The sequence below is a fragment of the Trichechus manatus genome, unplaced genomic scaffold, assembly GCF_000243295.1.
Source record: "Trichechus manatus latirostris isolate Lorelei unplaced genomic scaffold, TriManLat1.0 scaffold00005, whole genome shotgun sequence".
Classification (NCBI taxonomy): domain Eukaryota; kingdom Metazoa; phylum Chordata; class Mammalia; order Sirenia; family Trichechidae; genus Trichechus; species Trichechus manatus.
The window spans coordinates 23,487,663-23,505,941 of NW_004443941.1; the positions used below are offsets into that span (position 1 = coordinate 23,487,663).

Below are 18,279 nucleotides of genomic sequence, written 5' to 3' on the forward strand. Positions count from 1 at the left end.
GGAGTGTGTATAAGACATAAGGCATCGTGTAAGAATAATATTCATCTGTAATTACGTCCTTAGAATAGAGTTCTAAAAGAAGAAGTGTGTGTCCAAATGTGTATACCTTTACCTCTAGAAAAGCTGTGATAGTTCACACCGAGCCAGCAGTGGACATTACTGCACATTTTTCTAAACCTGTATTTATTATCATTTTTATTAAAATTTTAAAAACTCTTTGCAAACTTGGTAGATGACATAGTATTGTTTAAATTTACCTTTCTTTGATTACTAGTGAGATAAAATGTTTTTCACGTTAGGCCATTTGTATATTTTTGTTTTATGAATTGTTTGTTTTCAGCATAACTTTCTAGAGGAAAGAGTAAAACGTGTTTTAAGCCTGTTTCATCATCACAACCTTTTAATGTAGAATTTCCATCTGCAGAGAACTGTATGTCTTGCTAACATAAGGACCAATATTAACCATTTGATAACCCTTTACTTTGTTGTTGTCATTGTGTGGTGCCATCAAGTGGATTTTTGACTCGTAGCGACCCCATGTGACAGAGTAGAACTGCCCTACAGGGTTTTCTATGCTGTCATCTTTACAGGAGCAGATCACCAGGTCTTTCTCTAGTGGAGCTGCTGTGTGGGTTCAAACCACCAACCTTTCTGTTAGCAGACGAGCGCCTAACCGTTGTGCCACCAGGGCTCCTTATCTCTACTTTAGAGGTGGGCATTCTAGCTAGATAAAAGTGTTTATTTTCTTCATTAATTTGTTTTACGTTTAAGAACTCTAAACAACTACTCTTCCTCAATAGACATGGATTGTTGGCTGAGGGCATCTCTTATTTCTTGGGGAACTAAGGAGAATAACAAATAGCACATTGTGTTTGCAGCCAGCCAGGAGAGAAAGTTCAATGTGTGTCTGCGTTGGTAGCACCCAAATTCTCTCATTTTTCAGCATTCTCACCCACCTCGGAGGAAATGCAGTAAGAAGAGTTTCAGAGTGGTGGTGATGGTGTGTATTTGCACACATGTGTGCACAGGGAAGGGAACAGTGTGTTATTTTCACACCAAAAACAGCTGCTTTTTAAAGAATTTGATATTTCTGAAAATAAAAAAGGAAGAAAAAGAAATTTAAAAAAAAAAGAACTCTAATATAACAAATACAGTTTGTAGTGATGGGACCCATGAATCCCTTGTTCAACATTGACAGGTTTGAGGATTTCACACGTTTTTCCTGTGTAATTAAGACCATACATGGATGTTAGCATCAAACAGTCCTGAGGACAAATCCTGGCCCCACCATGGCTTAGTCACTGTGTGACCTTCAGTAAAATGCTGAACCTCTCTTTATTTTCTCATCTATAATATGGAGATAATAATACCTACTTCATAAGGCTGCAGTGAGGAATTATTATGTACAGTGCCTAACACATATCCTGAAATAAAGACCTTTGTAGGCATAACTCATGTCTAAGAAGTTAGCAAGACTCCTGATCGTGATTTATGTTTCTGCAAAATCACTATCTTCATTCTCTTTGCATGCTTTAATGCCTTATTTATTATTTCTACTTTTTTAGTTACATTTCTTTAATGACTGTCTGCTAGTATAATACAAGGTGATCACATTTCACATACAGAAATTGCATGTGTTTATTCCTAAGTTTTAATGTCATGAAAATTTGGAGTCAAATGAACATTATGTTACAAGTTATCTTAAGAAATAACAAGTAGTCATTGGTTAGGCATTTTTTTTTTAATCTACAGATATATTTTCATTCTAGTATAAAATGGAGAGCTGTTATATATTCAGATTTGAGCAAAAGCAGATTGGATTTAATTTATGATGACATTATAGACTGGAAGATGGGAATATTTTCACTCCTTCCAATTAGACATTGTATAGCCTGTATAAGGAGCCTTGGTGGCGCAATGGTTAAGCACTTGGCTGCTAACCCCCAGGTTGATCATTCGAATCCACCAGCTGCTCTGCGAGAGAAAAGTCCTGATGATCTGCTCCCTTAAAGATTTCAGCCTAGGAAACCCTATGGGGCCGTTCTGCTCTGTCCTACAGGGTTGCTGTGAGTTGGAATCAACTCGATGGCACACCACAACAGCATAGCCTGTTTACATCACTTCAGGGAAAGCTTTCATAACAAGATTATCGGTAGCACCTCTGCTTTGTTCTCAGGTGTCATTTCTACCCTTGGAGTACGGCATGTTCTTTTCACTACACCCGTAAGTTCCTCCAGTTCATGGAAATTCAGGAAGTCATTCTGTCAAAGAATAGCATGAATGCTATTAAAAATCCAGTTTCAAAGTTCAGCATTGCACGTATGTCTGTTTATGCAGTGATTCAGTGGACCACAGCATCATGATAAAAAATAATGTTCTTATTAAATACACCTATAGAGCAGACATGTACTTGAAATTTGACATAGTGCCCATATAATTACAGTTACATTCAGACAAGCTGTAAAATACTCAACTTTTTTAAAAAATATGCACAGAATAACTGAGCTGCAAAATAGCATGATGAAGATGGTTGAGTGTAAAAAATTAACTTCACAATGGCAGTACACACTTTCTTGCTTGCCCATCATCAGTTAGGCTTAATTTTAAAATGTTTAATCCTCCAGAGAACTGCTTTCCAAATCAGCGAAAGTGTCCCACAATGCTGCTAAACTTTTTATAAACAAGCTTCCTAATTGCAGTTGCATTTTGTTCAAAATTTGTTGGAAATCTATAATCAAAGGATTCAACAAACAGCACCAAAAAACTTTACCTTTTGAATTTTTTGGAGAATTGCAGTTATTAAAAACAAAGCTTGCCATCGGTAGATATTGACATCTGTCCCTAAAAAAATCCAAGGAAAAACTGAACAAATTAAATGGTTAGAGCCCAGTAATACACAAAATTTCATTCCAAAATTCTGTAAATACACTTTGGATATCTTATGGGAAGAATCACAGTGGCTCTCTTTTAATTGTATAAGTCAGAATCCTCATAATAGTCTTCAAGGCCAGAAGATCTGACCCTCCTGTCTAAACCAAAACCAAACCCACTGCCGTCAAGTTGTTTCCAACTCGTAGTGACCCTATAGGGCAGAGTAGAACTGCCCCATAGAGTTTCCAAGGCTGTAATCTTTATGGAAACAGACTGACATCTTTTTCCCACGGAGCAGCTGGTGGGCTTAAACTACAGACCTTTCAGTTAGCAGCCGAGCTCTTAACCACTGTGCCATCAGGCCTCCTTCTAACCCTGCTACAGCCATCCATTATTCACTACCTCTTTAACCTTATCTCCTCTCATTCTCCCCCTCACTCCAGCCACATTTGCCTCCCTGCTTGTTCCTCAAACACATCCTGGAACACTCTTCTATCTCTTTTAAGTGTTTGCTCAAGTCTCACATCATCAGTGAGGCCTGGCCTGTTTAACAATGCAAAACACTACTGTCCCTATCCTCCTGTACTTCCCAGCCACTTCACCCTGCTTCATCCTAGGTCGTACAAACGGTTTGCACTCGACTGCTAACCTAAAGGTTGGCGGTTTGAACCCACCCAGCAGCACTGCGAAAGAAGTGGAGAAGGCCAAGGCAAATGAATAGTGGCTAGGATTGAATCCATTTCATTTTAGAGCTAATTCAAAACAACTATAGGAAGTAAGGTTCCAGGACAGAATATGATGTTATAAACCTGAGCAGTGAAAAGAAATAACTAAACGCAGGAAGTACAAGGAAAGGAAGTAGAAGGGTAGTCCCAATTTTATAAAAATAGTCTTACCTAGTATTTTGTTTAAATATACCCGTAAAAAGATACTTTGAAGACCCTTAAATACCTATTGGTAAAATATCTTAAGGCCAGGATCCTGAGCTATAAGCAAGTCTTACCCATTTTTCTCCTGGAAAGAGGGAGAGAAATAGGGCAGTTTTTTTTGTTGTTGTTGTTCAAAACACACTGAACCAAAAACAACCCAAATCTATTTCTGTCAGGTTGGTTCTAACTCGTAGTGACCCTGTGGGGCAGAGTAGAACTGCCCAGTAGGGTTTCCAAGGAGTGGCTGGTAGATTCGAACTAATGACCTTTTGGTTAGCAGTGAGCTCTTAATCACCGCGCTACCAGGGCTCCTCAGAACACACTAGTATGTTAAAATTGAAATATTTTTTCATATCTTTGAATCATCCTTCAGAGAGGTAAGAGATGGTTTTTATTTATTTGTTTTGAGCTCCATATTTCTATTTCAGAATCTTATCTCCTTAGTTACAAGCAAACCCTGTTCACAGGCAGATCAAAGCATTCAATAATTTAAAAGATATTACTGTGTGCTGAATTTTATGGGTCAGATGCTCATTATTTTAGGAGCCTTTGCATCAGAAACTCAGAAAGTGGGGCCAACAACCTGTGTTTAACCAGCCTCTTCAGGTGATTCTGATACGTACTGCGTAAGTCTGGAGTGGAACCCAGCAATTAGCGTTTCTAACAAATTCCCAGGTGATGCTGATGTTGTTGGTCTGGGGATCACACTCTGAGAACCACTGCTAGAGAAGGGAGAGTAGGAAAGACCCGTCTAGAAGTGGTTGCCCTTCCTTGGCCTTCAAGAAGCTGTGAGAAGAAAATACTTTGGTCTACAGAGCTGCTTTGGTGGGTGTGGCCCACTGTTCTCCAGCTGTCTGTCATCTCCCTGTAGATGTTAGAGAGGACATTGTGAATAATAACCACAGTAATAGCTGACATTTACTGAGTGCTCACTATGTGGTAGGCACTGTGCTAAATGCCATCCATATATTACCTTACTTATTAACTTTACTTCTGAGGTAGGTACTGTTATTCCACATTACAGGTGAGGAAACTACAGCAATAATTTCTCAAAGTCTCATAGGTGGTAAGTGGCAGAGCCAGACTCCAACTGCCTGACGCCAGAGCCTGCATTCTGAGTCACATTATCAGAAGCTTGCTTTATGCCCTATTGGAAGATGGCACTGCTTAGTTCTGGAACTTTCTGAAAAAATTATTTTCTTCTGCTTCTATGTGAACTGTTCATTCTTCCATCTTCTAAAATTATTTAAAGTGGTTTAGCAAATTATGCAATATAGATTAGGAGACTTGTGGGTGAAAAATGGAGACTGACCAGAAGAAAAAAATTGTTACTAGAGCTGGATGAATTTGCTATTAAATTGCCTAGTAGATAATTCACGCAGTGGTATATATTTCTGTGTTGTAAGGCAAAAAAAAAAAAAAAAAAAGTGGGATTAAACTCAGGTCAATTTACAACATGGTTCCATATAGATATATATGTATATATAGCATTTGATAAACCTAATTGCCTTCAGTGCCTGGTGTTTAGTCAGTGTCTGCAGTACTTTTGTGAAAAGCATAGAAATAGTATTCAGATGGATGTGTTCTATATAAAACCCCCTAAAGCTAGATACATGGAGTTACAACATAACTTGGAAAAAAAAGAATTCTTGCCTAGGTTTAAAAGAATATTATCCTGGTACTTTTTTTTTCTATTAATCTACTCTTATTTTTTTCTACTAATCTGAGGTAGAAGTTAGAACCAGGAGAAATCTAGCAAGTAGTAGACTTCACTTTCTCAAATAACAAAGGAATTTTTTTTTCATTTCCTGCCAACAAAAATTTATATGGTATTTAGTTTCTCTTAGTAAAGATTATTTAAATTTTATTACTTTTCTATATAAAATTAGAGGCTGCTTAAAATGAAAATTAAGACCTCTTCTACCTATGAATATTTAACTTAGTTTAGACAAAGGGTGAGAAATAAAATAAGTAAAAGTGGAAAGTATATTCCGAACAGGTAGATGCTGAGATTGTCTATTCTTAATGGTTTGACTGAGACTGGAGGGACCCTAGAAGACATGGCCCCCTAACTGTTAGCCCAAATCTAAAACCATTCCCGAGGCCAACTCTTCAGACAAAGATTAGACTGAACTATGGGACATAAAATGATACTCATGAAGAGTGTGCTTCTTAGTTCAAATAGATACATGAGACTAAATGGGCAGCTCCTGTCTGGAGGCGAGATGAGAAGGCAGAGACGGTCAGGAGCTGGTTGAATGGACACGGGAAATCCAGGGTGGAAAGGAGGAGTTTGCTGTCACAGTATAGGGAGAGCAACTAGGGTCACATAACAATGTGTATAAATTTTTGTATGAGAAATTAACTCAAATTGTAAACTTTCACTTAAAGTACAATTAAAAAGAAAAAGATTGTGTCTATTACCTTATTATGATAATCTAATTTCTGTGAAGAATGTGCTAAGATAAGAAAGAAATTTAGATTCAATAATCAGACATTACGTTGAATTTTGTTTAGTGGTAATATTCATTCTGTTGATTATTAATTATGTAACTTTTTCTCTGGTCTTGGAATGTGCATAGATGTTCTTAACCTTTTGGAGTCCCCTTTAAAAATGTAATGAAAGCTGTGGATACTCCCTTATAAACAGATCTACACGTGGAAAAGTTTATATATAATTATGAAAGGAAGTGAAAGTTTTAGAAAATAATTCTTTAAAAGGTTTTTCTAGATATCTTAATATATTTCTTCTTAGATATGGCAGCTTTCTAGTCAGGTAATATGTTTAGAGAATTGGGTTTTCTGGTTAATTAAAAATTCTACTTATGTCGTATTTTATCATACTTGAAAAAAACAATTTTCAAAGAACAGAATTGAGTAACTGGACCACTTTAATCTTTAGTGATTCAGAAAGCATTTCAGAATCTTGTTAATTCCTTAGAAACAATATTAGCAACGCTAAATTTTATTTAATATGCAAAAATAATTCTTTGTACTTCAGTTTTCTCATTATTTGGATTGTACATATTTGAAGTTACTGTAATAGAATGCTTTGATTTGTGTATTTCAGAATTGCCATTGCCTTCAGAAAGTGTCGATATTATTATTTCTGACATTCCATTTGGGAAAAAGTTTAAGTTAGAAAAAGACATCAAAAGCATTCTACAAGAAATGGAAAGGTAAGATGTTAAACATACTTCTGTAATTTTTGAACTATTGGGCATTTGACCAAAATATAGCTCTTCAATTAAGGTTTGATTATGTTATAGTAATTTCCCAGAGATTTTGAAGCTTAATTTTCTAAAGGTTTCAAATCAGAAGTTTATAATTGAGGTAGACATTCCTGATCATTTTACACTGTAAACTTTCTTCAGAAAAGAAACATTGATTTTTTTATTATTGGCTGAAATTTGAATACCCACTATGTTTTAGTTACTGTGCTACATAATTTACATACTTAGTTCTAATCGTCACAAAATCCCTGTCTGGTATGTGTTATCCCCCACATTTTACAGATGAGGAAACTAAGGCCCAGAAAGATTAACTTTCTCAAGATCCCACAGCTACTTAACAGAACAGAATTTATATAAGGAACGTTCAGTAATGCAGAATGGATACCACCTTCATTATTTGTTATGAAATGAAAATGCACAAGTGTTATTTATGTTACGGTTTTTCATGTCTACCTAAGGGAATATAACTCAGTGAAAGTATCTCTCTGAGAGTTTCCACCAGTGATGCCTGGGTAGATATTTTTCTGATTGTTTAAGTTGATAGAGAACCTAAAATGTGCACAGGAATGAATGGACATGAATAAGTGGTCAGTTCATATTGTCTCAGCTGGGCATATGACAGAGTAGGATAAGAAAAGTGGTCAAGAGCCTGCTATATAAATAATGTGTTAATCATTTGAAAGAATGAGCTGTGTATTTTGAATGGAGACAGTGCAGTGTCAAGGCTGACATTCTGTAAGGAAAATTAAAGCTTGACATGAATTCTAAACCCAGCTAAGAACCTTTCAACTCCAGTTTGTGAGCTGGGTGCTCCACACTTGTTTCTGGATTATTTTATTTCTAAGCAACTTCCTTGTTACCCAGTTATGTAATTCTTAATGTGTTACCTGAGACCTCTCTGTCTGAGCAGCACCTGTAAGTCAGCCCTTTCCTGAACACTTACATGCCATGTAGACCCACATCATGTTCCCTGCGAGCAGATTTTGCAATCCTGGCTTCATATTAAAATAATTTTGAGAACTTTAAAAAAAAAAAAAGACTGATGCCTGCCTATTCCACACATCTTGTCCTCCCCCTACCCTACTCCTGCGCTGATTTAATTGATCTGGTGTAGAACCTGGCTGTCAGTATTTCTTAAAAGCTTCCAAGGTGATTCTGTTGTGCAGCAGGATTAACCACAGCCTTGAAGCCTAACTAGGGAATTCACCAGCTATACTAACAAGCCACCTCTTGGTAAGGTACTGATATGTGTGAACAGTGACTTGCATTTGAACTGGAACTTTTCAGAGAAATAATGGCTTAACCTAACTAAAAATCTAATGCTGCATATTTTAGACATGCCCACAAGTCAGGGGAGGGCAGTGTTTTGAGTAGACAGTCCTTTCAGCACTAGTAAAATTATACCAGCTTGCCTTTCCCTAGGCTGGTTTTGGTTTTTATTCTTTGCTAATCAAAAATTCCAGTGAAACGCTACAAATTTCCTGGAAGCACACACTTGTATATGCCAAGAAATTTGGAAGATAGCTATCTGGCCAACCAACTGGAAGAGATCCATATATGTGCCCATTCCAAAGGAAAGCAATGCAGCAGAATACAGAAATTATCGAACAATATCAGTGTCACACTCAAGCAAAATTTTGCTGAAGATAATTCAAAAACAATTGCAGCAGTACATCGACAGGAAACTGCCAGAAATTGAAGCCAGACTCAGAAGAAGACGTGGAACAAAGGATATTGTTGCTGATAAAACATGGATCTTGGCTGAAAGCAGAGAATACCAGAAAGATGTTTATCTGTGTTTTATTGACTACACAAAGACATTCGACTGTATGGATCATAACAAATTACGGATAACATTGCAAAGAAAGGGAATTCCAGAACACTTAATTGTGCTCACGAGGAACCTGTACATAGAACAAGGGGATACTGCGTGGTTGAAAGTCAGGAAAGGTGTGTGTTAGGGTTGTATCCTTTCACCATACTTATTCAGTCTATATGCTGAGCAAATAATCCAAGAAACTGGCCTGTATGAAGAAGAACAGGACATCAGGATTGGAGGAAGACTCATTAACAACCTGTGATATGCAGATGACAACAACCTTACTTGGCTAAAAGTAAAGAGGACTTGAAGCACTTCCTGATGAAGATCGAAGACCACAGCCTTCAGTATGGAGTACACCTCAACATAAAGAAAACAAAAGTCACAACTGGACCAATAAGCAACATCATGATAAACGGAGAAAAGATTGAAGTCAAAGATTTCATTTTACTTAGATCTACAATCAACACCCATGGAAGCAGCAGTCAAGAAATCAGACGATGTATTGCATTGGGCATATCTGCTGCAAAAGACCTCTTTAAAGTGTTAAAAAGCAAAGATGGCACTTTGAGGACTAAGGTGTGCATGACCCAAGCATTGGTATTTTCAGTCACCTCATATGCATATGAAAGCTGGACAATAAGGAAGACCGAAGAAGAATTGATGCCTTTGAATTATGGTGTTGGTGAAAAATGTTGAATATACCATGGACTGCCAGAAGAATGAACGAATCTGTCTTGGAAGAAGTACAGCCAGGATGCTCCTTAGAAGCAAGAATGGCAAGACTTCATCTCACATACTTTGGACATGTCATCAGGAGAGACCAGTGCCTAGAGAAGGATATCATGCATAGTAAAGTAGAGGGTCAGCGAAAAAGAGGAAGACCCTCAATGGGATGGATTGACACAATAGCTGCAAAAATGAACCCAGACATAGCAACGATTATGAGGATGGCACAGGACTGGGCAGTGTTTCAGTCTGTTGTACGTAGGGTTGCTCTGAGTCCTAACTGACTCCACAGCACCTAACAACAACGATTGAAAATGAGACAGTAATAGATATGATTGCCCTCACGTTGTGGCAGAAGATTTAAATATTTACCTGAGAATCAGGAAGATATTTTAAGACAGCTAGTATAATTCACTTCAACTTGAATAGAATCAGCTCAAAGTATATGTATTTGATTAAGGAACTTTTCCTTCTCCATGACTAAGCTTTCCTGCCGCTTGTCCGCAACGTTTGTGATTTGACTTTTGGCTTTAGGCTTGAAGTTTTATATGGCAGTGTGTCATAATGTAGTGGCTAAGAGTGCAGGCTTTGGAGCCAGACACTGGGTTCCAGCCTTGGCTATGTCACTGAGTAGTTCTCAGTCATAGGCAAATTTCTTACCACTCTGTGCCTCATCTTTAAATGGTGGTACCTACCTCATAGCATTATTGGGATTTTGTGGCTTTAAAGCTGTTAGCATAATGACACCTAGAAAGAAGTTAATAACTGTTACCTCTTACCTAGTTTTTTTAGTGTAAGTCACTTGAGATCCCTGTGGGAAATAGGTGGGGATATATATCAATGTATCTAAGTAGATATAACTTTTCTCGTGATGGTTTACCAATAACATAAGGCTCTAGATAGAAAATAAGAGGGGGAATTGTGTTAGTAAAAATAAGAAAAAATACAAGAAGTCAGTAAACACGTTCGTAGTGTTTAAAATTTCCACAAGATTAAATTTGTGTACAACCTCATAAACTCTATTTGCGATTCTTGAATGGGGCGGGGCGGGGAGGGGGCATCTGGCCCAGAAGTTAGACAAGAGCTCCGACAGGCAAGTGGAAGAGACCAGAGTTATATGGGCAAAGTGGTGTGTAAGAACAAAGAAGTAACGTTGGGCAAAAAGTCATTGGTTAGTTTTAACTTCATAGCTAGGTGGTATACTGTAGCTGAGGCAGCAAGTACAGACTGGTTGACTTAGGTTTCAGCTCCTGGGAAGGTCAGGCATTTACAGGAGACAGAAACTAGCTAGGTTTCTGTTTGCTGACATGGGGCTTAGCATAAATGACTCCATCTTGGGCCTAGTAGAGTCAGGTTAACAGTAATAGGCAGTGGAAATAGTTGGTCCTGTATGTAACACAGAACTGGATTCTTTGAGGAAGGTCACACCATCAGAATTAGAGATTGTCACAAAGACAAATGATTGCTCTGGTGGGCTGAGCTGTGCACTCTCAGTTTAATTATTTCCTCCTTTAATTTATTCAAGCAGTAACCAGTTCATGAGTACAGAGCATTGTGAGGAATCCAGAGAATTGTGTTCTTTGAGCTTTCCTCTAAATATAACCATATAAAGCATATGAGCAAGTTTAGAAATTCCCCTTGCTCATCTTGAATGAAGTCACTGCATGCCAAAGAGGCTTGAAATGATTTCATGGAACAAGCAAGATTTCAGTGAGATTTGGAAGTTTGGAAAGTATTAAAAAGGAGAACACACCATGTTTTATACATAACAGATGTCCAGTAAATATTTCTTGAGTGAATAGTGAAGCAAAAGGCAAGTTCCAGGAACATCAGGGGCCTGGAGCAGAGGATTTGTGGTAAAAGGTTAAGACCTAATACATTCCATGGCCAAATAATGTGAGATTATTTGTATAGTCTACCCTAGTCTTGTCGGTTCACAGACAAAAGAGAAATCTCTTTTATGTTGTTTAATACAGTTTCCCCAACTTATGGACCACAGAATTCTTTTTTTCAAGAAATAACCATTGCTATCAAGTTATGTCATGACAACCCCATGTGTATCAGAGTAGAACTGCTCCATAGGGTTTTCAATGGCTGATTTTTTGGAAGCAGATCACCAGGCCTTTCTTCCAAGGGACCTCTGGGTAGACTCAAGCCCCCAGCCTTTCAGTTAGCAGCCAAGCATGTTAACTATTTACACCACTCAGGAGCTCCTTTCAAAAAAATATTTGATACTATTCACACTACACTAGTGTTCAGAGGAATAAAACCAAAACCAAACCCATTGCTGTCGAGTCGATTCTGACTTATAGCAACCCTATAAGACAGAGTAGAACTGCTCCATAGGGTTTCCAAGGACAGCTGGTGGATTAGAACTATCAACCTTTTGGTTGGTAGCTGTAGCTCTTAACCACTGCACCACCAGGGCTCCAATTCAGAGGAATACATGCTGGAAAATGTTGCTTTATATTTTCTGAATAGCTTTCTTAGGAAGAAATATTGTGTATATGTACATGGAAAGATGCCTAGGAGGGCATTCACCAAAAATGTCAATCTCCAAGTAGCAAGATTTCAGGTTATTTTTACTTCTTTATTCTTTTCTCCATTATTTGAGAAAAATTTACAGTAACTAAACTGGTGAAAATCCTTCTAGGCATATTTCCAGATTCTTATACACAAATATATGTTTTTCATTTTACATAAATAAGATCATCCTTAATTTATTATAACTTGCTTTTTTTCACAGAACAATGTCATGAATCTCTTTTCTGATCTGTTGTTATAGTGTATATTATAATTTTCAGTGTTGGCCATAGTATTATATGTATGTACTTTTATGTCACCAGTACTTACAGATGAACATTTAGGTAGTTTCCAATTCTTCATTTTAGTAAAGAGCAGTGCTATAAAAATGGCATGGCATCAGAGGTCCTCTAACTTCGTGAGGCGGGAGGAGAATCACTATCATCAGCATCAGTCCAAAGCTGATTCCTATGAGGTGGAAGTCAGACGTATCTCCACTCTCCAACCTTTTTACTAATTCTGACACCAGCCATCCCTCCCACAGCACTCTCTACTGGGTTCAATAATTCGTTGCAGTGGCCACATACAACTCACAGACCATACTCACAATTATGGGATTTATTAGGGAAGTAACACGTTACAGTTCGGGATCAGCTTGGAAGTAACAGGAACGACTCAGGATACAGTTCTTCAATCAGGACAGCTCTTCTCGGCCTGCCCTCTGTCCTGCTCGGGCAAGTGTTACAAAGCTCTTTAGCTCCGTCAGTAAGTGCCCAGAGGCATCCCACTCCACCAGGAAGCCTCCTGCCCGAAGGCTCTCAACTCTTTCGTTCTGTGGGTTGGTGAGCCTAGCCTGCCGGTCCCGTCTCGTGCTGTCTTGACTGTTAACAGCTGTCTCTGTCTCCTGGGTCTAGGAGGTTCTCAGCGCAGGGACCCTGGGCCCAGAGTACGTGTTCTGCTCCTGGCTGTTCTTGATGGTAGTGAGGTCCCCTCCAACCTCTGGGATTGGCTCCCTTTAAACCTAGCAGGATAGCAAAACTGACTAATGCCCTACAAGGGGATTATTTGCATGGTACCCCCCAGCCCCCTGGCAGGGGTTCCATGCACCTTATTTACGTTAGCAAAATGGTCTAATCCCCATGGTGGACCACAAGCACCTTACTTGCATAGTCCCACTCAGTCATTTTGTGGAAGTTAAAACACCATGGCTAGAAGGGCCATATTAAAGCAATTCACTGCACCACAAATGCTCTTAAGATCCTTATACAGGCAACTTTTCAAATTAACTATACATCCCAGTTACTTAAAACTACAGTGCCTCAGTTTGTTCATCTGCAAAATGGGGGTGCTAATAGGGCATACTTGAAAGGCTAGTTCTGAGAGTCAAATGATATATAATACAAAACATTTACAACAGTGCCTGGTACATAATAAGTGCTCAGTAAGTATTAGCTATCATCACCATTATCATCACTATTATTCTATTACTACTCCTACTACTGTTACATCTTCTTAGGATAAATTTCTAGAAGGGATATTGCTGGGTCAAAAGCTATGCACATTTTATATTTTCGATATGTTATTGCCAAACTACTGTCCCCCCCAAAAAAATTACACCAATTTCTGTGTTCAAGAGTACTCATTTTTTGTTAATCTTGCCATCCTGAGCATGTCTTTTTCACCTTAGTTGATACAGTAGGTAAAAAGTTACAATTCATGTATTATTTTAATTATATTTTCTTCCACGTGTATGTTCTGTGGATACAACCACATGTGCCTCCTCCTCTCTCCAAGGAAGAGGCTTTTCTCTTCTAGCCCAGGATTTATCCTCTCAGTTCCTACCTCCTCAGGGATCTCACTTAGCCCACTTCTCACTCTTATATTTCCGCCTGTTCATCTCTTCCGTGCTTTGCAGGAGATTTAGTCATCCCTTTCTCAGATACTTTTAGAGGTGTTGCATAACCCAAGTGCTGTATTAAGTACTGAGAATATAGCAGTGAACAGGACCAGCAAGGTCCCTGCCCATGTGGGATACTCTTTCTAGTGTGGAAAGACATCACTAATAAACCAATAAGCAGGATAATTTCAGATCATAATTGGTACTGTGAAGGAAATAAAAGAGGATGGTTTGCTAGAGAGTGGCTAAGAGGTAGTCAGGAAGGGCCTCTCCAAGGAGGCGATATTTGAATGCTGAGACCTGAATGATGAGAAAGCACAAGGGAATGAGTGGTAAGTAGAGTGACTAGCAAGGCCAGATGTCCTCAGATAAGAAGCAGCTTGGTAAGTTTGAGTGACAGAAGGAAGGTCAGTGTGTTTGGAGCAAATAGAAGCAAACAGGCAATGAAGTTAGGAAGGTAGCTGAGGGGCAGATCAGGTAGGGGCCCCATATGCCTCAGTGAGGAGTTAAGAATTTATTTCAAGTACAATGAAAGCGCTAAAGAGTTAGCAGGGATTTACATTTTGGGTTCTGTGTAGAAACTGAGAAGGGGGAGAGTGGGAAGAATAACAAGAATGGAAACAAGACCTGTCAGGAGATTGTTGCAATAGTCCAGGCAAAATATGAGGATGGGAAGGAAGTAGATGAATTTGTGACATAGTTGGAGGTAGAACTATCTAGATTTGTTGATGGATTAAGTGAGGGAAAACTTCTGGGATCTTTCTTGGACATGACAAGATTCCCTGTAACTCTTGATCCTCTCACTGCCACCCTATTTGCTTATATATACACTGAATTTCTTGAAAGAATAATCTACACCTGACATTTCTGCTTCCTCACTTTCCAGTTCCCCCTCAACACATTGGCATCTACACCTGCTGTCGACTGAGATTGCTGTCCCAGGTTCATTTCTTTTTTTCACTTCTTAATATTAAATCCTGTGGTCACTTGCTAGTTCTATAACATCTTACCCTGCTGAGACCATTCCCTTCTTGAAACTTTATTCCCTTGACTTCCAAGACATCACTATTGCCCACATTTTCTCTCAGGATATCTGTTGCACTTCTCCTCCTCTATCCCTCCTTAAATGTTAAGTTTCTGCTTTTTTGGCCCTTTTTCTCTTCTCACTCTGGCTGTCACCCCAGATGATCTCATTATGGCTTTGTCTCCCAGTTCATATTGAAAACTCTTAATCTCTGTCTCCAACCCTGGCCTTTCTTACTACCTCCAGGCTTGTGTATCCAGCTGTCTTTTAGAATCCACACTTGGGTGTTCCTTAAGTACCTCAGTACATTCCACCAGAACTCCTTGTCCTCCCTTCTCCCCGCAGCACCTTCTGTGATCTGTAAGCTGGACTATGAGTACCTCCTCCTCTTCACTTCTTCCTGCCTTTGTTGCTTTCTCGGCCTGCTCCAGCCCCAGCGCTCATTGCTGGCTAGCTCCTGCTTGTCCTTGAACTCATAGCATAGGCATCGCGTCCTCCAGAAAATCTTCCCCACCCCTGTGCCTGGGTTTGGGTCCCATCTAATGTGTTCCCAAGAACCTCAGACTTGCCTTGGTTATGGCATTTATCACACTCTTTGACTTTTTACTTGCCTCTCTCTCCACTCTCCTGTAATCTTTTAGCAACTCACAGGTCTGCACATTATTCATCACTTTTCCACGTAAGTGCTGTACAGACTTTGGCTGAATGATTGAGTGAATGATTCTCCTCAGAAAGCTCACCTTTCAAGGTCTTCCCTCCTTCTCTGATCTTCCCTTTTGCCATTCCTTTGTTCTTGGTCTGACTCTTTCCTGGTGACTTCTCCTGCATCAGCTTGCTGCCGGTAATATATGCTGATTCTTTAGGATTCTGTCATTTGCCTTTTTCTTTGTATAGTCATTTGTAGGATGTGACTACAAATTACTTTGAGGCTTGCCGTTTAAGTAGAGTAAAAATAGATAATTAAAGCAGATTTGTACTATTGATTCCATAATTACTGTAATGAATATGCATTATGGAGGTTGCTACCTAATTAGCAGAATCCTTGTATTTAAATAGATAAAATTAAATTTCAAATTAAAAACGTACCAAATATTTTAAATAAAGTGTGATTGTTCGTCATCTAGAAAGGAAGAAATACTAATTACTATTTTTTGTCACAGAGTGCTTCGTGTTGATGGAGCCATTGTATTGTTACTCAGTGAAGATCACCACAGGTGCCTTCAAGATTGTGAAGAGAGCGGCATCCCTTTGAATTCCAAGAGCAGCCACATAGATGAACCTGGAATGAAAAAGTGCTTGAATCCTGAGGGTGAAAATGGCATATCAGAGACAGCATCTTCTTCATTTCAAGCCAGTAACCAAGAGGGCTTAGACAGAACGTCACCATTTGGCTCTTTAGTGCCAGTGGAATGCTACAAAGTTAGCCTTGGAAAAACAGATGCGTTTATATCTAAATATAGGAAATCACACTCTTCTGGATTATAGCAGTCTCACTACTGTAGACCAGGTCCAAGTCCGTATGTCTTAACTGTACTGCAGTAGAAGATGTTGTCCTTAGGATTCTCCACAGTGCCAGAGTTCCAAGTAAATAATTTCCTGAAGGCAGGAGTTGTGGCTGCTGGACATGAGTTCTTAGTAAGAGTTTCTCCTTTATAATCCAAAGGGATTAATGTTTCTCACAAAGAGCAGGTAATGAATATTTAAGCTGAAGGACTCTGAAGTTTTTGTATTTTCTCAGAACGTGAAAAGATCCGCTCTGCCATGTATTGTTTCTGAGCAGAAGCTTCCACTTTAAAGCAAAAGTTTTAATGAGTTCACATAAAATGTATTGTAGTCAACAAGGTTGGTTATAATCTTTTAACTACCAATGTTTTGAAATGGAGGAACCTTTATGTATAAATTCTTTCGATATTAAACTAGATTTTTTTAAACCTATGGTGTTCTCCATTGGAATGAAAATAGTTTTTACTTGCAATACATTTTTTATGCCCCATGTATATACATACAACATTGGTGGGAATAATAACAATTTGAATTAAGCTAATATCCTTCAACATGATGGAAAATAAAGTTACCTTATTTTCTAAAAGCATTACTAAATCATCTCACTCTTACAGGAATTAAAGTAGTGTTCACTACTTAAGAGGAAGAAACAGGAAGTTGGTGAAAATAATATGTTCAAATTTAAGTTTTTAATAGCCTGATATAGTGACTCAGCTTTTTAGCTGCTTTAGTATCATTTGAACAGCCTCCCTAAAATTTCTCACCTTGTGAATCCCACCTGTCCAAAGTAGAAACCAACTAGAATTCTGAGTCGGAAATTGATACCCCTGTACCTATGATGGAAACCTTGGTGGCATAGTGCATAAGAGCTTGGCTGCTAACCAAAAGGTCTGCAATTCGAATCCATCAGATGTTCCTTGGAAACCCTCTGAGGCAGTTCTACTCTGCCCTGTAGGGTTGCTATGAGTTGGAATTGACTCAACGGCAATAGGTTTGGTTTTTTTGGTTTTTTGGTACCTATGCTACTCTGAGGGAGTGCAGGCAACAGACTCTTAGAAATGTGAATGTGATATTGGTTGTCTGACCTAGGTAAATTAAAGGTGAGGATGCAGCTGGTATTAAAGGAAGCTTGCAGCAATGATGAAACAATTTGTTACCCTTGTGCTTACCTGCTGCTATAGAAAATATCAAGAACCTGAAGAATACAAGCACTAAGAATACAAGCCATCTGCGTTTAACAGAACTTGACAGCTTAAAAAAAAGCAAGATTCCTGTAGTCCTAACTTCTTGCGTTAAGGCAGTGGTTCTCAGCTGGAGGTGATTTTGCTTCCCAGGGGACATTTGGCAATGTCTTCAGAAATTTTTGGTTGTCACAACTGGGGGAGGTGCTACTGATACCTAGTGGGTAGAGACCGGGAATACTGCTTGTCTTAGGCTGAGTTCTCTAGAGGAGCAAAACCAGTGAAGCATGTATATAAATAAGTAGATTTATTTCAAGGAAATGGCTCACACAATTGTGAAGGTTGGCAAGTCCCATATCCATGGGTCAGGTGGCAGGCTAGAGGTTTTTTCTGACTTACATGGTTGCAGGGGCTGCGGAACCCAAAATCTGCAGGTCAGGCAGCAGGCTGAAGGCTTCTCGCATCCCAAGAACCAGAGGTCAGAGAATGACGAGACAAATGCAGGATGGAGAGAGCGAGCTTTGCCAGAACACTTATATCATGGGTCTAAGCCACACCCCGCAAGGAAAT

General features: G+C 38.9%; 1 protein-coding gene across 10 annotated transcripts in view; it reads left to right on the top strand.

Annotated features, from left to right (window-relative positions):
- The window catches only part of THUMPD2 (THUMP domain containing 2), a 50,642-nt gene extending 32,620 nt beyond the window's left edge, over positions 1-18,022 (top strand). For 8 of the 10 annotated variants that reach the window (XM_004369533.3, XM_023735654.1, XM_023735663.1 and 5 more), the window contains 2 exons: positions 6,871-6,979; positions 16,186-18,022. In XM_004369533.3, coding sequence (XP_004369590.2) covers positions 6,871-6,979; positions 16,186-16,510 — 434 coding nt within the window. In that variant the 3' untranslated portion in view covers positions 16,511-18,022. Of the gene's footprint in view, positions 1-590; positions 1,132-6,870; positions 6,980-16,185 lie in introns of those variants that run through there. The other 2 variants (XR_002824826.1, XM_023735669.1) reach the window with 2 other exon arrangements.
- The last annotated feature ends 257 nt before the right edge of the window (positions 18,023-18,279 follow it).